Source organism: Bos mutus, chromosome 3, assembly GCF_027580195.1.
Source record: "Bos mutus isolate GX-2022 chromosome 3, NWIPB_WYAK_1.1, whole genome shotgun sequence".
NCBI lineage: Eukaryota > Metazoa > Chordata > Mammalia > Artiodactyla > Bovidae > Bos > Bos mutus.
Window position 1 is genome coordinate 27,446,056 of NC_091619.1, and position 22,590 is coordinate 27,468,645.

General features: G+C 36.9%; 1 protein-coding gene across 4 annotated transcripts in view; it reads left to right on the plus strand.

The window, feature by feature from the left end:
- Window positions 1-6,925, plus strand: part of TRIM33 (tripartite motif containing 33) — a 149,568-nt gene extending 142,643 nt beyond the window's left edge. For 2 of the 4 annotated variants that reach the window (XM_070367447.1, XM_070367449.1), the window contains 3 exons: window positions 318-470; window positions 1,852-1,902; window positions 1,982-6,925. In XM_070367447.1, the coding sequence (XP_070223548.1) occupies window positions 318-470; window positions 1,852-1,902; window positions 1,982-2,194 (417 nt within the window). In that variant the 3' untranslated portion in view covers window positions 2,195-6,925. The remainder of the gene's footprint in view (window positions 1-317; window positions 471-1,851; window positions 1,903-1,981) is intronic. The other 2 variants (XM_070367448.1, XM_070367450.1) reach the window with 1 other exon arrangement.
- The last annotated feature ends 15,665 nt before the right edge of the window (window positions 6,926-22,590 follow it).

Consider the following 22,590-nt stretch of genomic DNA (forward strand, 5'->3'; position numbering starts at 1 on the left):
TGGGCAAGGTGTGTCCCTAACACTAGTGGTTGGCTTTCCTTGCTGATTGATTTTTTTTCCCCCTTAATTTCCTTATTAAACATGGAACTTTGGGTCCTTCATGGAAGACCAAGGAGACTACCACATATTCTGAATGTGATTTGATTTTCATGTAATTGTGACAGAAGATTTCAAGTACAATTCACTATACTCCACATTTGCACACAGCTGGCTTAATCAACACATATTTTTCTCTAACATTAATATACATCGCATTTTCAAATTAAACACTTTGGCATTTTTGGAGAATCCTTATCTATCCTTATTTGTTTCTTTAGATACCAAACTACTATAAAATTATAAAGAAACCAATGGATTTATCCACCGTGAAAAAGAAGCTTCAGAAAAAACATTCCCAACACTACCAAATCCCAGATGATTTTGTGGCTGATGTTCGTTTGATCTTCAAGAACTGTGAAAGGTTTAATGAAGTATGTTAGCTTCCAAACTATAGAGTCTTGGATTATTAGTTTTTGTTTGTTTGCTTATTTTGTTACTGGATTTTGTTTTCCCTGCCAAGAGATTTTTTCTGTTGATTTGAAAAAATTATTCTACTCCAGGTCTGTCAAAAGTAAAATTTGATTGCATCCACAGTTCCAAAGAAGAAAGTTTACTGTATATAATTTGAAATATATACTTAAATATAATGTAATAAATTAAGAATATTATTGGATATCCCTTCCTGAATATGTTGAGGGTTGAGATAAGCATAGAAAATAGTCTGTAGTTAAGTACATTTTGTAGGAAATGATTACATACAAGCCTACATTTTGGATACATTTAGGAAAGGGATTTGTACCAGTGTCTTTGATTTCATTCGTGACCATATAAATATAGAACCTTAAAAGTATAAACTCAAGTGGCTCATCTTGACTAGTAACCCAGAGTGTACAACGTTGAGTTTTCTCAACATTTCAGCAATATGACTTTCATTAACTTTGGTTATGTATTTTTTTTTGAGAATAAAGATGAGCTATCCATGCCTTTAGTAGAAATGTGATGTATATCACCTTCAGGGATGTTTTTGTTATCTTTGGGAAGGTCAAATTTCTTTTTTGTGAAGGAATATTTTAATTATTATAAGAGAAGAAAATGGATGAGAATCCACAAAATCTTCAGATTACTAGAAGTTTCTTTATTGCTGATAAAATTTGAATGCCGTATGAATATTACTAAAAAATTCACATTGAATCATGTGAAATGTACTCAGTTGCCTCTAGGAGCATCTAGGTGGCTTTTTAATTTCATATTAAAAATATTAGTGATAAGTTTTGTTGCCTTTATAGCAGTGTGTCACAGAGAATGTAGGAAAACCTCATTCTCTTGAAGTTAAATTAATACAGTCCCAAATTTCTTGTCTTATTTTCTAATTCAGATATTTTCAAATAAGTATGCTTTCATGAGCCATAGCTAATAACATTTGCCAGAAAGAAGACCTATTTTAATGATAGTTAAACAATTTATGATTAACAAATTACCACACAGATGGAATTCTGATTGATTGTTGAAAGCTTGTTGGTTAGAAAAAAAACAAAACGTTTCTTATATTTGTTTCAAATAATTTTTTGCAACTCCTATTCAGGTTGACCTCACTAATTCAGAATTTTGAGAAAATTTCACAGTAGCTTTAATAATAGCTTTGTAAAGAAAGTGGGTCCATGTTCTGTATAATTTTAGGAAGCTCTTGAACTGGTCATAGCAGTTTGTTCCCCCTATTATGGCTGACTTTCGTCGCCAATCCTATGCAGTCTTATAACTTTAGAAAGGATTATAATTTCCCTTTTTTTTTTTTGACTCTGGTATCCTTTTTAGATGATGAAAGTTGTTCAAGTTTATGCAGAAACACAAGAGATTAATTTGAAGGTAAGCTTTTCAGACCATGCAAACTTGGTGAAGGAATATGCATTACCAATAGGTGAATATTCCTATCTTTTGCTTGCAGGCTGATTCAGAAGTAGCTCAGGCAGGGAAAGCAGTTGCATTGTACTTTGAAGATAAACTCACAGAGATCTACTCAGACAGGACCTTCGCACCTTTGCCAGAGTTTGAGCAGGAAGAGGATGATGGTGAGGTAACTGAGGACTCTGATGAAGACTTTATTCAGCCCCGCAGAAAACGCCTAAAGTCAGATGAGAGACCAGTACATATAAAGTAAAATGACATGAACTTAAACCAGTTGTTCAAAAAAGAAAGAAAAACTTCTATTTAAGTGTTGCTGGAATATCCTGCCTACAGTGGGCTCCTTCTTGAAGAAGATGATAGCTTTTACACAGTATTAGATTGAAATAATGGACAGAAAACACATTCTGGTCAAGAAAGGGGGAAAGGACTCTATTTGCAACTTTAAAAGTGAAAACAAAAGTCAAAGTGAAATGATTTGAAGATTTCTGTTACTTCAGAGAATGGTTCTGATTGCTAGAATGGGCTGATGTTGATGATCATTTGGTATTGATTGGTGCAAATACTGAGTGTTCAAGTACTTAAGGATCATGTCACTGGTTAAGTTGTCTCTTTGGACTAGAGTGCACATTTACTAAAATGACTTTCATGTCTCTCCCTTCACACATATACAGTACTGGGTTATTTTCTAGTCAAAAATCAAAGTTCTCAGATTCCACTTTGATATCAGTCAGTGCAGATGTACATTAGATCATGCCATTATATTTTATCTCGTTTTGATGCTGTTGGGCCTTAGTTTTTATATTGGTTAAAATAATTCAACAGTAGATTTTCTGTTCATACTTAAAGACTTTGGGAAACATGCCTATTGAACTTCATTTAATCAACTCTAGTGTTGTACTGAAATAAATATGGTAACTTTTCAGTAGCAGATCATTTATAATAATCATTTCCAGAAAATACTTCCACAGAATTGTACTTCCCAATCAAATCATCTGATCACACATTTATTCCCATGAAAGGTAGAATGGTTGTTTGAAAATTAATCTAGTTTTCTGTACATTTAAAATTTGATTGAGGTGACAGCTGGCTCTTACCCCGTCTTCCTTCATATCGGTTTTCTGATAGACCACTATTGGCAAACAGTTATCTGTCAACTACCAAATGTGTAAAATTTTCTGTATTTCACTTTGTCTTATTTGTAAATAGTGAACTAAAACTTCTGGCAGATCAGCAACATTTGCTGAGCCTGTTTTTTAAGCTAATATGTATTCTTACTAATGTTCCTATCAAGAATGGATTTGTAATATATGCTGTCTATTTCTAATGTTCACATTCATATTTTGAGGTTCTATCTTATTTTAATAGAGAACAGACTTCTCAGAAAATCTTCAGAAGCAGCTTATTATTAAGATATCAAAATATTGAAATAAACCCGGTGGGGTTAGATTACTCATCCGTCCACCAAGTGGGACATTTGCATGGACTGGGGGCTTTAAGGACTTAGAACAGACCTGTAAGTATATCCTGAAGATGAGCCAATCAATCCCCACTTGAATGGTTACTGGAGTAGACCCACCTTTACGACCCTGATTTTAGCACCCGAGGCAGATAAACTCACCTTGGCTCTGTTTCATTTTTCTTCTCTTCATTTGTGATGCTCAGATCCAAGATGTGTGTTCTAGACTGTGTACAGGCTTCTCTTTTGTTGAGTTAAAAATTTTAGTCCTACTTTTGTATGGACATACTAGAATGTAAAGTGACCAAAATAGAAGACTTGCCATTAGATATTTTTCAGATGTCAGCATATTTGTGGCAAATCATTTGCCTTTTTAAAAATTCAGCTTAAACAGTTCAGACAGTAGACTACTCAGAAAAACTTATTTGACATAATTGTCTAAGAGGTAAATATTTTTTAGTGCGTATTGAATCAAATAAAGTGCTCTAAAGAAGTTATTACACAAATTTCTTTGGGTTGTTTTTCTTTAACATGTGGTGGAGGTAAACATGAATATGATTCAAGCCTTCTAATGGTGTATTAGTTTTATTATTGCTGTTGACTTCATTCTGTGGCTTTCTTTTAGCTTTTTCAGTTTTTAGAAGTTAAACTTTAAAACATATACCAAAACTTTTCAATTTACTCAAATCTCAAATTCTTTAGAACAGATTTCTTATAAAAAGGAAAAATTATTTTAAAATACTTTTATCTATGTGCATTTTCCTCTTTCCTACAACATTCATGATTTCTGTTTATCAGGAGACTTACCTAAGGGCACATTTTGGTAAGTGATGAGTAGCAATGTAACTTCATTTTGCCAAGCCATTGAGTGCTGATAGTTTGTGCTTGCTCTTCATGTGAATCCTTTTCATGGTCTTAGATAACACATTCTACCAGAAACAGATTGTAAGTAAAATATTTGATATTTGGGGCCTTAAAAGCTAATGTGTTCCCTTAAAGACATTTACATGTCAGATGGAGATTTTGGTTTTTATTTTCTTTTAATATTGGTTCTTAAAAAGCCAGTCATTGCCAGCATTTAATAGGTTCCATTTCTGTTAACAGAAGGTAGGTTCATACTGATGAGGAATTACTGTTAAATTATATAACTTATCAACAAACCACCATTATATAAAGGTATTCACTGTAGATTTCATTAAACCTTTTTTTCTTTCACATTCATCATTCACTGTGTTTCTAAGCTGATTTATTCACTAAACATGCCTGTTAAAGTATAAAAAATTTATATTCAGATATCTTACATTTTCCTGTTCATTAATGTTTTAAAAAGACAAACATTGAATATCAATCCCTGAAGTCCGTTTGTTTTAATACTCCCTTAAAATTGTATTCTTTGTTAAAAGGTAGTATTTTTGATTTGAAGATTTAAATATTTTCTTAAACTTTCACCACACTTCATTTTTCATTTCCACTAAGAACAAAGTGTTCCTCGGTCTGTTCCTCTGGCCTAAATTTGTATTTTTTAGCACTTGGGTCAGCTGATACAGTGAATGAGAGAACTGCTTTGCAAGGTGAAGCATGTATGTGTTCCAAAGTATGGTTAAGTTGTAGGTCAAGTTCTACTGAAACATAAAATCATTACTAGAGAAAGGTTAAGGCATTGAATCCACCGTCAAAATTATTCTTTTTGGAATCAACAAGGTACTTTCTGACTTCTATTCTTATATAAGGAAATTTTAAATAAATTTTAAAGTTAGTTAATTCTAATTTTTTTGTTACAACATTGAGATTTTTAGTTACTCCAAAGAAATAACACTTTTAAATAGAAGCAAAAGGTTTATAGTCTGCAAATTGTGGATTTATCAATTACCTCAGCAGGTATCCTGCCATGTAACTATTAATGATTAGTTTTAATAAGCCAGTAGTCTTAGGTTTATTGGACTATGCTCTTGGGTTGTGGCCTACCATCCATTATTCTCTTAGTATTTAAAATGGAGTAAATGCTGTGGCCCCTTCTCCCTTGGCCTTTTAAAATCCCTTATCCATGCCCACTAATATACAACATATGAAGTATAAAAAATGCCATTTCTTGAGGTCAGCACTGCTTATTTGCATACTCAACATTGGATCAGTGAGTAGTTTTATAGTAGTCTACCCTCCCCAACTTCCCTAATTCAAACAATCAGGTTCTTAAGTCATGCCACGAATTCTTAACTCATACTGTCTATATTAATAATCTGCTTGAGGTGATCCAAGGTGTTAGGTGAATCACAACTTGATCATCATATACCAGACCTGGATGTTTATTTCCCACAGTTACCTTCTCCTTGATAAAGCAATAACACTGCTTTAAGTCTGTTGCCTAATAGCATGTCATAATCCTCTCGTGGATGGTGATTTTATAGGAAAGTTTGTATGCATATCACCCAATCTATCTTTTAAAAATTAAGGAATTTAAATGTATGCTGGACCTAATGACAATATATTGTGGCATTTTATTTTAAAAATTGGGGAAAGTTGCATATTTTTTTAAAAGTAGGCATTTGAGTAAAAAAATCGAAGGTACTTTTTTAAGAAAATTTATATGCCACAGTTTACATAGACATTTCAGATTTCAACATATACTCTTGATATAATGGTTTCTTTTACTTGGTCAAAATGCACGTATAGTATTTCTTCCATCTTAGTTCCTTGTGTTTGCCTTTGTGGTCTTTTATATATTTTTATTGTATCTGAGAAACAAAATTATCTTCAAAAATAAGTCAATTTGGAAATATTTATTATAATCAAACTACAAAATGTACAAAATTAAGTTTAGCCCTTTTCTAGCAAGTGATCTTTAAAGTTAAAAATGCTGTTCTTTTAAATTCTCCAGATTTGTATGTGGGAGGGCACTGGAATGATCTTGCAAGTGCCACTGCAATATTCCCTTTCAAGTGTGGCCTAAATTTCAATCTTAAGGACGAAATGCATGTCTGCTCCTGGTCTGAAAATGTAGGCATTAATTATGTTTTAAATCACAGTGAAACATGTATATAAGCCTATAACAAGATTTGTGCAATTTGAAAGCCTTTTGATTTTCTTTGTAGACGTACCTACACACGAAAGGGTTAAATTCACAGCCTTACTAGTTCCTTGTTTCCCCTCATTATTGTTCCCCTCTTCTCTCTCCTCATTATTCTTACTAATATTACAGTTACTTTTTTTTGCACATAGTTAACTACCCTTCAATATGATTCTGAAAGAAAAAGTGCTGTTTCTGTGGTATTGTATTCTCTAAATAATCATATTTAATTTTTTGGAAACAAGGTTGCAGTTTCTAATTGTTCTATTCCTGTGTTTTTTGCTGGTGTGTAATAAAAGCAAGGTTTTCTTTTCATGGTTATTTAATACATTAGCTGCCTGTAAATATTTCTTGTTATAATGCTCTGGAATGTGTTGTAGAAGTTGTATTAGATTAGTTTAAAACCTTGTTTGAAAGCCACGTTGTTTTGGTTATTTCTATTAAATTAGAAAATTGAAAAAGTTTTCAAATGAATCTTTTTTCTTCCTCCTCTTTGAGACTTAATCACTTAGATTTTAAAAATTTATACTCTGTGAGGCACCGGAGATACTTTCATGAACAAGATAAAATACAGTCCATGCCCTCCCAAATTGTTATACTCCATTTGAGAATGATAGGGATTAACACAGAATATAGTTAGTAACACAGGGAAGGATCTAACCCCAAATTTTGTTCATCAGGAAAATGATCTCTCTCACTCATAAAAGACAGGACCAGGTAAAAGAGAAAATGAAGAGAATAAATATACAGAAGCCTAAAAGTAAAAGGAGAACATTTTTGTATTCCAGGACTGAAGGGGTCAGTTTAACTGGAATAGAATGTAAATTGGAGTAGTAAAATATTAAGCTGAAGAACAGAGCAGGATCCTTTTCATGCAGAAAGTTATAATAAAAGGGGCTTGGGGCTTTTTCACTGAGGTCAACAAGGAGTCCCTGAAGAATTTTAAGCAGGATGGGGCTTAGTGAGTTGACATAATTAAAATGATCTTTCTGATCTGATTAAGAAGAATGAGTTATGGAAGAGATTGGTACTGGAAAGGCAATTTTAGGCTGTTCGTAATCTAGGTGAGCCCTAAGTTATCTAACAGTGGAGCTGGAAAATGGCAGTCAAATTTTAGAGAACTTTAAAAAGTGAGCTATCTCAGTAACTATCCCAATGGCCCAGTAACTGAGGCCATGTGGTTGCCTAAGATATTTTATGTGGTACCTATTAAAATAAGGGGAGAAAGGAATAGATTTGAGGATTTGTTGAGTTTAAAGTTCCTCTGGAAAATTAAGGAGAAGGTAGGTGTCCTTCTAGGATAGTTCTGGTGCTTATCCTGGGCTGCAGATAGAATCTGTAAGATACATCAGGAATCATGTCTGTTGTATTCACTGAATATGCCTAGCACATGGTAGGCATTCACCAACAAGTGTCAGAGTTGAGCCACTTGCTAATAGTAACAATGTGTAAGAGTATATTATTGCCTAGGAGATTTATAGAATGAGAAGGGTAGAATCCTTAAAGCCAGGAGACATTTAAGGAGTAGGAAAAAAAAAAAGACTTCAGAAGTACAGTATGGTTAGTCATGAAAGAAAGCCAGGAGAGCCATAATGGAAAAAGGCTGCAAGAAGGGATGTGAAAAAATCAGTGATAAAGTGTTGGAACAAGAGATGAAGTAATGTTAAACTGGCCATTAACTGTAGGAATTTAGAAGCCATAGATGACCTTTTGATAAGACCTGCTCCAGTTTAGACAGCAGCAAGAGTTCAGCGGGTTAGATTAATGACTGAGTGTAGGCTGTTCTTTAAAGAAATATGACTTAGGTTTTTCTTCAGGTTATTTAGAGCGAATGGTCATGAATAATTAAGTAAAGCATCACAATGAAATTTCCAAATTGTTAAGCTTTCTATATGCATTGTATAGTGGGAAAAGAATGGATTTTGACCATTGGGCAGTCTTTGGTTGAAACCTTTTGATTTGAAGTGGTAAACTTAGATTTACTGATCTGTGTATACTTCGATTATTTATGTTGAGAAATGGGGATATTCATATCCAGGTAATGGAATTGACAGGACACTATGTGTCATCCCTGTGGCTACAAAGGAAGTTCTCAACAACCATTTAGCTTCCTTTTTCCTGTTTCTCCTGCCTGTTATTGCCATGAAAAGGGGCGGGTTAGAAATGTCAGTTTCTCCCTTTTTACTGATGAGATAAAAGACTTCAGTACAGATCCGTAAGAGTTGTAAATCTATCCTCTTTGAAGTAGTTAACTTGTCAGCCAGTAATTTAGTTGATAGTTAGACTTCTAAATCCCAGCAGATACTCATATTTTGCCCTAGATTTTTAGGGAGTAATAAATGCAAAAATTAACAGGTAGGATACATATCTAGTGCCAGCTTTTGTCTCAAGCTTCCTTTTCATATTACTTGAGCCTCAGGTAGTGGTAAATACAGCATTGTTCTTTTGTTTACACATATGTTGGTGATTTGGAAAGGCAATATACAGGACATCAGTTTCTGCAATATGGCAGACTGCATGCCCTGAGGAACCCTGATGGTTCAAACATCTGAAATGCTGAATAAGACTCAGTTAAAAACAAAAACCTTGTTTAAGTGTATTGCTGAGTTAAGAAGGAAGATGCTCAAAGCTCTACCCTGTCTGTCACCTGTAGCATTTTTGCCAAAAGTATTTGGCCTGAATCTAATCATGTGGAATAGACATAAGTGGAATATGTTTTTTACAGAGATGCTTGATATGAATTCTTAAAGTAACTTGTAAAACAAATGTAGAGGCTGTTCTAGATCAGTTACATGTAGTGCATGACCTTAGATTTGATATTGAATTAAATCATCCCAGCCATTAAAACATTTTAGGCACATCTGTGAAAATCTATATATGAACTCTTAAATGATATGGAATGTTTAATTTCCTTAGGTGTGATAATAGATTTGTGCTTATATATAAAATCCCTTTTTTTTCTTAGGACATGGCATGCTCTAATATCTAGGGATGAAGTATTATCATAAATGGTTAGGCAAAATGTATGATAGTGCATATGTGCCAGGAAAACTGGTAAGTCAGGTAAAGGCAGATGAGTGCATATTGTTTGGAACTTCTGGAGACTTGAAAATTTTCAAAATAAAATTAATGAAAGGTGGGACAAAAAGCATGAATCCAGAGAAGAGTTAAGAGGACCATTGCTCCAGGTGTACTCAGGACTTTGGAATGAGATCAAAGTATAAGGCCAGTCTAAGTGTGAAGTCAGAATGAGGTGTTTTTCTAAAACCTGGGACCTCAAAATATGATACACTCAATGAAAGAATGGACCAGAATAGCCTACTTCAGAGAGGAAACTAAGTACAGGGAAGAAAAAAAATCTTCCCTAAGAATTTGTACCCACTAGCCAACACTGACTCACATTATTTATCTAGTCATAGAAATTAAAGTGGGTTCAGGTTAGAGGTGATTACAGCCACTTAACAGAATTAATGTTAATACTCTTACAGAAAGCACTTGAGACCCAATCTCCAATAATGTTCGTAGGTAATATGCCAATAGTCTTGGATTCATTCAGAATGGCAAAAATGAGAAGTTTTCTTAAAATTGGGAGAGAAAGCAGATTTTGACCCATAATGACTATATTGGATGAGTGTTCAAATTAACATGTCTAAAGTTGGGATGGCATTGTAGTATATTTTGGTTATGTTCATGGTAAAAAAAAAAATGGCATAGCCTTCAATATTTGATGGCTTGGGTTCATTGAAATACAATACTGGGAATAGAGCATCAACAATTTGAGAAGGAATAAAGAGTATTAAAAATGGTGGAGGTGCAGGATAACAAGAGTTCATGGAAAGAAAAATAACCAGTTGGACCTAAAATATTTAGAAATAAAAAACAGATGAAAGACCAAGATGAAATGATACAGAATGCAGTATATTACAGAGTATATGAAGGACAGGTTAAAGGACAGACATCAAGAATATATGGAGAAGGTCAAGGAACATCTAATTAAAGTATGAGATGGAGATGATAGAATACTTATGGATGATACTTGAGGGTATTTTGCTAAGAATTTGCCAAATTTGAAGTAAAAACATCTTCAAATTGGTGGCGTCTGGGGAAAAAATCATTATCTAGATCTACTGAGCTAAGTTGTGGAAGACAAAAAGTGAGAAGTCAAAGTAATACTCTTACAAAGCAAAACCACCAAACTAGAATGTCTTAAAAGAGTAAGAGAAGAGCTCTCCTGAAAGTAACAGTAGTCTTAACAGCTGTTTAAGAATAGCAATGAAAACCAGAAGACAATGGAATAATATTTTAGATATTGAGAGGAAGCTGTTAGGCCAGAATTTTGTACCCAAAACTATCCAAAAAGGCAAGCACATTTTGCCTAATAAGGGTTTACTACCAATATATCTGTCTACATTAAATGAATGTGAGGGTTTTACTCCAAGAAAAGCAGAAACAAAAATCTAAGACATAGTAAGGAATGGTGACCAAAGAAAATGGTTAATGAGGGTAAACTTTATAAAATAATGTCAATTTTTGCAAGTTAAAAAAAAGGCTGAATGATTTATGGCAATAGCATTTCTGCTTCCTGGAAACTGGAAAAAACACATAAAGCCCCTGAAGGTGGTCCTGTGTGCAAACAGCAGATGAAGAACCATCTCTTCAAGAAAATATGTGAAAATTCTGTTGGTTCAACTGTTAACAGGTTCTAAACATTCCAAGACTCCCTCCTCTCCTTTGTAATCTCTAACATAGACACTTCAGACTGCTGTAGCCCAAAACACAGGCTTCCTCTCAACTCCTAGTTGGAAGGCTCTTTTCCTAGGAAAAGCAGGACATGTCTCATCCTGCCCTCAGCTACCTGTTGCTGGTGCCAGGTCTTGAGTGTGGTTAGAAGTGGGAGCACTCTTCAGCCTCCACTCAGAAAGGAGCCTCCACCTTGAATGTGGCATGCTTAATACACTGGGACACTGATCACCTTTGCCCTGTCTCATGAAGTGGTGGTTCCATGCCAGGAGAGGCAAACTGAGACCTCAAGCTGCTTTCCCAACCTCCTCCACTTCTAGGGGTGTCACACTCAGAAATTTGACATTGTCTAAGCTTGGGCTTAAAGAGATTTTGCCTTGAAGGAGAAGCAGTTAATGAAACCAATATCTCCTTTTCTTTTGTGAAGGAAGTGACTTCATTTTTCAACAGAGCATTGATAACTTCATACCTGAGGGCACAACACTAGCTGTTCAGTCGCCAAGTTGTGTCTAACTCTTTATGACCCTGTGCGCTACAGCACACAAGGCTTCCCTGTCCCTCACAGTCTCCTGGAGTATGTCCCAAGTTCACGTCCATTGGATCGGTGATGCCTTCCAAGTGTCTCATCCTCTGCTGTCCTCTTCTGCCTTCAGTCATTCCCGGCATCAGGGTCTTTTCCAGTGAGTCAGCTGTTCTCATCAGGTGGCCAAAATATTAGAGCTTCAGCGTCAGTCCTTTCAATGAATATTATATTCAGGGTTGATTTCCTTTAAAATTGTCTTGTTTGACCTCCTTGCTTTCCAAGGGACTCTCAAGATTCTTCTCCATCATCACAGTTTGGAAGCACCAGTTCTTTTGTGCTCTGCCTTCTTTATTGTCCAGCTTTCATATCCATATATGACTACTGGAAAGACTAAACGGACCTTTGTTGGTAAGGTGATGTGTTTGCTTTTAAACACAGTCTAGGTTTGTCATAGCTTTCCTGCCAAGAAGTAACCGTCTTCCAATTTAATGGCTGCAGTCACCATCCACAGTGATTGTAGAGGCCAAGAAGAGGACACACTAGAGGTTGTGACGAGACAACTGAGATGAAATTCAAGATACAGTCTTAAACTGTAGGTCACTAGTTTATAAGGGCTTCTCTGATAGCTCAGTTGGTAAAGAATCTGCCTGCAGTGCAGGAGACCCTGGTTCAGTTGCTAGGCTGGGAAAATTTGCAGGAGAATGGAAAGGCTACCCACTCCAGTATTTTGGCCTAGAGAATTCCATGGACTGTTTAGTCCATGGGATCACAAAGAGTTGGACACAATTGAGCAACTTGCACTTTGAACCAGTTTATAGGGAATGAGGTAGCTTGAAGGAGCCAATCCCTAGGATTGTAAGTTTCAAACAGATTGCTACCTTTAAAGGCTCCAGAATACGCCAACATGATTGGAGTATTTCTCTGCCTTTAAAGGAGCCAGAATACTCCAATATGATTGGAGTAGTTTATAGAGCACTTCTATGCCCCACAACATTGTTGAAAACAGTACATGAGTGTAACAGCTGAGCATAGTCAAACAAGGGAGCCCTACTAAACCCCAAGAATTTGTGATTATACCTAAAGCTGTACCTCTTGAGGTACATCGGAAGCTTAATACTAGGAGAGGGGAGGAGGTAACATTTCACTAAATTTCAGTTCAGTCACTCAGTCATGTCTGACTCTTGTGGCCCCATGGACTGCAGCATGCCAGACCTCTCTGTCCATTACCAACTCCCAGAATTTGCTCGAAACTCATGTACATCGAGTTGGTGATGCCATCCAACCATCTCGTCCTCTGTCATCCCCTTCTCCTCCTGCCTTCAATCTTTTCCCAGCATCAGGGTCTTTTCCACTGAGTCAGTTCTTCACATCAGGTAGCCAAAGTATTGGAGCTTTAGCTTCAGCATCAGTCCTTCCAGTGAATATTCAGGACTGACTGCCTTTAGGATTGACTGGTTTGATCTTGCAGTCCAAGGAACTCCAGAGTCTTCAACACTACAGTTGAAAAGCATCAATTCTTCAGTGCTCAGCTTTCTTTATAGTCCAACTCACATCCATACATGACTACTGGAAAAACCATCGCTTTGACTAGATGGACCTTTGTTGACAAAGTAATGTCTCTGCTTTTTAATATTCTGTCTAGGTTGGTCATAGCTTTTCTTCCAAGGAGCAAGCATCTTTTAAATCCATGGCTGCAATCACCATCTGCAGTGACTTTGGAGCCCAAGAAAAGTCCGTCAGTGTTTCCATTGTTTCCCCATCTATTTGCCATGAAGTGATGGGACCAGATGCCATGATCTTAGTTTTTTGAATGTTGAGTTTTAAGCCAGTTTTAAGACGCTAAATTTCAGACAGTCACAAATACCAATCCTTGGAGGTGAAGGAGGGGAAGGACCCATTGCTACAATGCATTATCTAAAATCTTCAGTTCCTGACAAATAGTCATGCAAAGAAACGGGAGTGTAAGTCACACTGGAAATAAAGTATTCAGCAGAAACTGCCTGTGAGAGTGACAAGAGACACTTGAAAATAAAACTAAAGGAAACCATGGTTAAAAAGTAAATGAAGATATGATGACCATGTTACATCACATGGAGAATATCAATAGAGAGATATTCAAAAGAAATGGAGGGACTTTGCTGGTGGTCCAGTGGTTAAGATGCCACACTTCCACTGCAGGGGACACGGGTTTGATCCCTGGTCAGGGAAGTTTTGAAAGCTGTGTAGTGCAGCAAAAAAAAAAAAGAACCAAATGGAAATTTTGGAGTTGAAAAGTACAATTTTAAAAATTCACTAGAGAGGCCCCAACATCAAGTGAACTTGAAGAAGAACGAATAGATGAACGTGAAGATGGATCAGTAGAAATTAAAAATGAATACAGCTTCAGCAAAATGTGGGACACGATTGAAGACTCTAACATAAGCAGGATGGGAATACCAGGAGAGGAGAGAAGTAAAAATACACAAGGAATTTCCACAAAGTACTGCAAATCAATAACTATATTCCAGGAAATTTAGTGAACCCAAATATGATAAAAGCAAATCTTCAGAGATATAAAATTTTAAAGTGTCAAAGACACAGAATATCTTGAAAGAAGCAGGAGAAAAATAACCTACTTTCAAAGGAGTGAGGAGAAGGGGACGACGGAGGATGAGATGGCTGGATGGCATCACTGACTCAATGGACGTGAGTCTGAGTGAACTCTGGGAGTTGGTGATGGATAGGGAGGCCTGGCGTGCTGCAATTCATGGGGTCGCAGAATTGGACACAACTGAGCGACTGAACTGAACTGAACTAAAGGTTAAAAATTGACTTTGCAACAGTTTAACATTGGAGACGAGAAGGCTGTAGATAAAATTCAAAATGCTCAGAGGAAAAGAATGTCAACCAAGACTGCTATATCCAGCAAAGGTCCCCTTCAGAAGTAAAGGTAAATTAAAGGCTTTTTCAGATAAAGCAAGATGTGACAGAATTTGTTGCTAGGAGATCTGACTTACAAAAAATTTAAGGAGGAGTTAAAGTTGAAAGCAAATGACACCATGTGGTAATCTGAATCTGTTTCAGTAAAGATAAATGTGTAAGATATTATGTAACTTATAAACATAAATGCATATTTTCCTTCACTTAATTGTAATAGCAACTGTATGGAACAATATGTATATTATATGTCATTGGACCCAGACTGAAATACAAGATATGTATATTGTATTTCCTAATAACAGCATAAAGGAGGTGGGTGGGAGTTATATTGGCATAAGGAAATTACTATACAGTTGACCCTTGAACAACATGGGGTTGGGGCACTGTATTTGAAAATCCATGTGTAACATTATAGTTGGCCCTCCCTATCTGTCGCTCTGTATCCAGGGATTCAGCCAACTGTGGGTTGTGTAGTACTATAGAATGTATTTATTGAAGAAATTCCATGTATAGTGGACCCATGCTGTTCAAACCCATGTTGTCAACATTTAAATTGGTTAAATAATTATAATAGTCTATTGTTGAAATTTTATGTATAATATTACAAAAAGGAGGAAACTGGAATAGAGCTATAAGAATAATATTCCTATAAGGAATTAGCTTGGAAACCTGTATCTGATCATGTTAAGATGTGTATAGTAACGCCTAGAAAAACTTAAAAACCCTCAAAATGTACAGTGAAAATTCAAAGACATTAAAATACTACTTTGGAAAATATTTACTTAAAGCAAAAGAAGGCATTAAAAGAGGACAAAAAAAAAACAAAAAGACATGAGACACAGAAAGCAAAAATTAAAAATTTAGGCAGTAATCCAATGATGTTAATAAAAAAAAAAAACAGTAAATGGGATGATTAAGCAATCCAACTAAATGACTGAGATGGTCAGACTGGATGGATAAATATATGTTGTCTTCAGGAAATGAATAGAAGGGAGTAAAATGTGCCCTGCAAACAGCAACCCCAAGAAACTTGGAGTGCTTACACTTTAAGAGAGAATAACTTTAGAACAAGACATAGTATAAGGAACATTTTATAAAGTGATTGTCAGTCCACATCAGGAAGATTTAACAATTACACATTTGGAGAAGGGAATGGCAACCTACTCCAGTGTTCTTGCCTGGAGAATCCCATGGACGGAGAAGCCTGGTAGGCTGCAGTCCATGGGGTCGCACAGAGTCGGACACAACTGAAGCGACTTAGCAGCAGTAGCAGCACAAAAATACAAGACAGCGAAAAACTGATAGACATGAAGGGAGAAATAGTACAACAATAATGGTTGGAAATTTCAATATCCCACTTTGAATAATGGGTGATACAACCAGAAAGAACAATGAGACAAGATGAACAAAACTATAAACCAACTGATCTAATAAGTCTAAGAGGATAGAAATAATGCAAAATGTTTTTCATCAACAATGGAATGAAATCAGAAAAAAATTGGAGAAAAATCACAAATAAGTAAATTATTAAGTGTAACACTCAAATAACCAGTGGTTCAAAGAAGAAATCAAGGGAAATCAGGATATACTTTGAGATGAATAAAAGTAACACAAAATATAAGGACTTATGAAATTCAGTTAACATTGCTTAGAGGGAAATTTATAGCTATAAATGCCTATGGTAAGAAAAAAATTGAATCAATAGCTTAACCTTCCAGTGGGCTTCCCTGATAGCTCAAATGGTAAAGAATCTGCCTGTGTTGCAGGAGGTGGTTTATTTGCTAAGTCGTATCCAACTCTGCAACCCCATGGGCTGTAGCCTGCCAGGCTCCTCTGTCCATGGGATTTTCCAGGCAAGAATATTGGAGTGGGTTGCCATTTTCTCCAGACCCATTCCTGGGTCAGGAAGATACCCTGGAGAAGGGTTAGGCTACCTGCTCCAGTATTCTTGGGCTTCCCTGGTGGCTCAGATGGTAAAGAATCTACCTGCAATGCAGGAGACCCTGGTTCAATTCCTGGGTGGGGAAGATTCCCCTGGAGAAGGGAATGGAAACCTGCTCCAGTATTCTTGACTGGAGAGAGGAGCCTGGCAGGCCACAGTCCATCAGGTCGCAAAGAGTCAGACACAACTGAGTGACTAAGCACAGCATAGCAACCTTCCAACTTAAGACACTGAAAATATATAGCAAACTGCACCTAAAGCAAACAAAGGAGAGACCAGAGCTGAAATTTAGAAATACCTAAAGACAATAGGGGAAAAAAATAAAACCAAAAGCTGATTCTTTGGAAAGATCAACGGAATTGACAAACTTTTAGCTAGATTAACCCAGGAAAAAAAAAGATTCTGATTACTAGAATCCAGTGAAGGATGGAATGTTACCACTAATCTTTTTTGCTTTGGTTTGTTTTAATTGAAGTACAGTTGATGTACAATACTGTGTTAGTTTCAGGTGTATAGCACAGCTATTCAGTTTCATGTATATTTCATACATGTATTATATGTTCAGATTTTTTAATAGGTTATTAACAAAATACTGAGTGTAGTTCTCTGCTATACAGTAGGTCCCTGTTGGTTACCCATTTTATATATAGTAGTATATATTTCCTTCCTACCACTGATCTTATTAGAAACAAAAGGACTATGGGACTTCCCTGGTGGTCCAGTGGTTAAGACTGTTCGTCCATTGCAGGGAGCACAGTATCCACCTCTGGTGGGGGAACTGGGATCCTGAATGCTGCAAGAGATCACTCTCTCACTCTCCACCCAAAAAAAGGATAAGAGAAAACAATAAATGATTGTGTGACAACAAATTAGATAAACCTAGATGAATAAATTCCTAGGAAAACAAACTACTAAAACTAAAGAAAAAAATAGATAAGCTGAATAGGCCTCTACTCAGTGAAGAGTCTGAAGTAGTAATTTTAAAAACAAAACACTACCCACGAAGAAAAGCCTGGCTCATTTGGCTTCACTACTGAATTTAAAGAATTTATATCAATTTTTCATGAAATGGTCCCAAAAATGGATAAGAAATACTTTCCAATTTTATGAGGCATTACCCTGATACCAAAACTAGACATCATAAGAAAGGACTACAGACAAATATGACAAATATCTATTACTATGGATGTACAGGTCAACAAAACACTAGCTAACTAAATGAAGCAACATAAAAATGAATTATACACCATGACCAAGTAGGATTTATCTGAGGGACGTACAGTTAGTTCAACATCTGAAAGTCAACATGATATCAATTGAATCAATACAATAAAAAACAAATTTCATCATCTCAGTAGGTGGAAGAAACACTTGACAGAATCTAGAACCCCTTCATGATAAAAAAAAAAAAAAAAAAAGATAACAAACTAGGAGTAGAAAGGAACTTTCTCAACCTAACCAAGGACATCTGTGAAAAGTCCGTGATATTGAATATCACATCATGGTAATCCAAGTCTATGCCCCGACCAGTAACACTGAAGAAGCTGAAGTTGAACAGTTCTATGAAGACCTACAAGAACTTCTAGAACTAACACCCAAAAGAGATGTCCTTTTCATTATACGGGACTGGAATGCAAAAGTAGGAAGTCAAGAAACACCTGGAGTAACAGGCAAATTTGGCCTTGAATTACAGAATGAAGCAGGGCAAAGGCTAAAAGAGTTCTGCCAAGAGAATGCACTGGTCATAGCAAACACCCTCTTCCAACAACACAAGAGAAGACTCTACAAATGGACACCACCAGATGGTCAACACCGAAATCAGATTGATTATATTCTTGCAGCCAAAGATGGAGAAGCTCTCTACAGTCAGCAAAAACAAGACCGGGAGCTGACTGTGGCTCAGATCATGAACTCCTTGCCAAATTCAGACTTAAACTGAAGAAAGTAGGGAAAACCACTAGACCATTCAGGTATAAGCTAAATCAACAGTGGAAGTGAGAAACAGATTTAAGGGACTAGATCCGATATTCAGAGTGCCTGATGAACTATGGACAGAGATTCGTGACACTGAACAGGAGACAGGGATCAAGACCATCCCCAAGAGAAAGAAATGTGAAAAAGGAAAATGGCTGTCTGAAGAGGCCTTACAAATAGCTGTAAAAAGAGAAGCAAAAAGCAAAGGAGAAAAGGAAAGATACACATTTGAATGCAGAGTTCCAAAGAATAGCAAGGGGAGATAAGAAAGCCTTCCTCAGTGATCAGTGCAAAGAAATAGAGGAAAATAATAGAATGGGAAAGACTAGAGATCTCTTCAAGAAAATTAGAGATATCAAGGGAACATTTCATGCAAAGATGGACTCAATAAAGGACAGAAATGGTATGGACTTAACAAAAGCAGAAAAACATCTATTTCTGCTTTGTTGACTATGCCAAAGCCTTTGACTGCGTGGATCACAATAAACTGTGGAAAATTCTGAAAGAGATGGGAATACCAGACCGCCTGACCTGCCTCTTGAGAAACCTGTATGCAAGTCAGGAAGCAACAGTTAGAACTGGACATAGAACAACAGACTGGTTCCAAATAGGAAAAGGAGTACATCAAGGCTGTATGTTGTCACCCTACTTATTCAACTTCTATGCAGAGTACATCGTGAGAAATGCTGGGCTGGAGAAAGCATCAGCTGAAATCAAGTTACTGGGAGAAATATCAATAACCTCAGATATGCAGACGACACCACCCTTATAGCAGAAAGTGAGGAAGAACTAAAGAGCTTCTTGATGAAAGTTAAAGAGGAGAGTGAAAAAGCTGGCTTAAAGCTCAACATTCAGAGAACTAAGATTATGGCATCTGGTCCCATCACTTCATGACAAATAGATGGGGAAACAGTGGAAACACTAAGAGATTTTATTTTGGGGGGCTCCAAAATCACTGCAGATGGTGATTGCAGCCATGAAATTAAAAGATGCTTGCTCCTTGGAAGGAAAGTTATGACCAACCTAGACAGCATATTAAAAAGCAGAGAGACATTACTTTGCCAACAAAGGTCAATCTAGTCAAAGCTATGGTTTTTCCAGTCATATATGGATGTGAGAGTTGGACCATAAAGAAAGCTGAGTGCTGGAGAACTGATACTTTTGAACTGAGGTGTTGGAGAAGACTCTTGAGAGTCCCTTGGACTGCAAGGAGATCCAACCAGTCAATCCTAAAGGAAATCAGTCCTTGACTATTCATGGGAAGGACTGATGCTAAGGCTGAAACTCCAATACTTTGACCACCTGATGTGAAGAACTGACTCATTGGAAAAGACCCTGATGCTGGGAAAGTTGGAAGCCTGGAGGAGAAGGGGATGACGGAGGATGAGATGGTTGGATGGCATCACCAACTCCATGGACATGAGTTCTGAGTAAACTCTGGGAGTTGGTGATGGACAGGGAGCCCTGGCGTGCTGCAGTCGATGTGGTCACAAAGATTAGGACATGACTGAGCAATTAAGTATATAACACAGGAATTAAATTTAACCAAATGAGTGCAAAACTTAAATTCTGAAAAGTATAAAACAGAATTAAAAGATCTGAGTACTTAGAAAAGCATCTCATTCTTGGATCAGAAGATTTAACATTGTTAATAATGCAATACTCCAACTGACATATGTCAATAGATTTGGTGTAATCCCTATTAAAATCCAAGATGACTTCTCTGTAGAAATTAATGAGGTAATTCTAAAGCTCACATGGAAATGCAAGGGACAGGATAGTTAAAACAAGCTTGAAAGGGAATAAAGAGGTTTCACACTTCTCATGTCAAAACTTATCAGAAAGCAAAGATAATCAAGACATTATGGTATGGGCACAAAAACAGAAGTGGATCAATGGAATAGAACGAACTCCAGAAATAAATCCATAAATCTCTGGTCAGCTAATTTGTTAACAAGAGTGCCAAGGCAATTCAGTTGGCAAAAGAATAGTCTTTTCAACAAATGTGAGTGGTTCAACCAGATAGTCATGGACAAAATAATGTAGTTGGACCGTTACCTCATAACAAACAAATTAAGATGTATCAGAAATGTAACTATAAGAGGGAAAGAACCCACCTGCCAGTGCAGGAGATGTAAGAGACATGGACTCAATCTCTGGGTCGGGAAAATCCCCTGGAGGATGGCATGGCAATCCACTCCAGTATTCTTGCCTGAAAAAATCCTATGGACAGAGGAGACTGGCAAGCTGCAGTCCATGGGGTCGCAAAGAGTCAGACACAAACTTAAGTGACGTAACACACACATGCATAAAAGTTTTAGAAGACACGACGGGGAAAAATCTTCATTATCTTGTATTTGGCAAAGAATTCTTAGACGTGACACCAAAAGCATAGCAACAACAGAAAGATAAACGACTTCATATGAATATCAAATTTCATATTCATCAATGGATACCATCAAGAAAGTAAAAACCCACAGAATGGGAGAAAATATTTGCAAATCATACATCTGAAAAGGGACCATATCCAGAATTTACTCGCCTCTTAAAATTCAATAAAAAGACAAATAACCTAATTAAGAAACGGGTAAAGGATCTGAACAGACATTTCTCCAAAGAAGATACACAAATGGCCAATAAGCACAAGAAGAGAGGCTCAAAATCATCAGGGAAATGCAGAGCCATCTAGCCTAGGATGGCTAGAAGTAAAAAGTCAGATAATAACAAGTGTGAGCTTGTGGAGATATCAGAACCCTCATACTGCTGGTGAGACTAATGTGGTACAGCTGCTTTCGAAAACAGTCTAGCACTTCCTGAAACTTAAGCATAGCTTTACCATATGATCCAGAATCACACTCCTAGTGTATAAACGGAGAAGGCAATGGCACCCCACTCCAGTACTCTTGCCTGGGAAATCCCATGGATGGAGGAGCCTGGTAGGCTGCAGTCTATGGGGTCGCTCAGAGTAGGACATGACTGAGCGACTTCACTTTCACTTTTCACTTTCATGCATTGGAGAAGGAAATGGCAACCCACTCCAGTGTTCTTGCCTGGAGAATCCCAGGGACAGGGGAGCCTGGTGGGCTGCCATCTCAGGGGTCGCACAGAGTCGGACACAACTGAAGCAACTTAGCAGCAGCAGCAGCAGCAGTGTATAAACAGAAACAAAAACCTAGTTCCACACAGAAACTTGCACACAATTGTTTTTAGCAATATATTCCTAATAGCCAAAAGGTGGAAATAACCTAATGTTCATCAATGACTAAACAGTATGTGGTATGTTTATACAGGGAAACCTACAGGAGACAGAAGATAGATTTGTAGTTGCTTAGGGTTAGGGATGGAGAAGGCAGTGGCACCCCACTCCAGTATTCTTGCCTGGAAAATCCCATGGATGGAGGAGCCTGGTAGGCTGCAGTCCATGGGGTCGCTAAGAGTCAGACACGGCTGGGCGACTTCACTTTCACTTTTCACTTTCATACATTGGAGAAGGAAATGGCAACCCACTCCAATGTTCTTGCCTGGAGAATCCCAGGGACGGGGGAGCCTGGTGGGCTGCCGTCTATGGGCTCGCACAGAGTCGGACAGGACTGAAGCGACTTAGCAGCAGCAGCAGCAGGGTTAGGGATTGACAGCTAAAGGGCATGGAGTTTCTTTTGGAAGTGAAGAAAAATATTCTAAAATTGACTGTAGTAATGATCGTGCATATCTGTGACTATGCTAAAAACCTTGGAATTGTATCTTTTAAGTGGGTGAATTGTGTAGTATTTGAAATAGCTTAATAAATATTGAGGGACTTCCCTGACAGTCCAGCATTTAAGACTGCTTCCAATGCAGGGGTCAAGGGTTCCACCTCTGGTCAGGGAACTAAGACTCGGTAAAAACAAAAAAAAAAAAAAAAAAAAAATTGGAAAAATGAAGAAGCCTACTCATAAACAATAAGAGCTAAAATACTGAACAAAAGTAGCATATAAGCAGGAAAGAGAAACTCAAAAGCATTTTAAGGGCCTTGGATTGTTTGACAGCAGAGT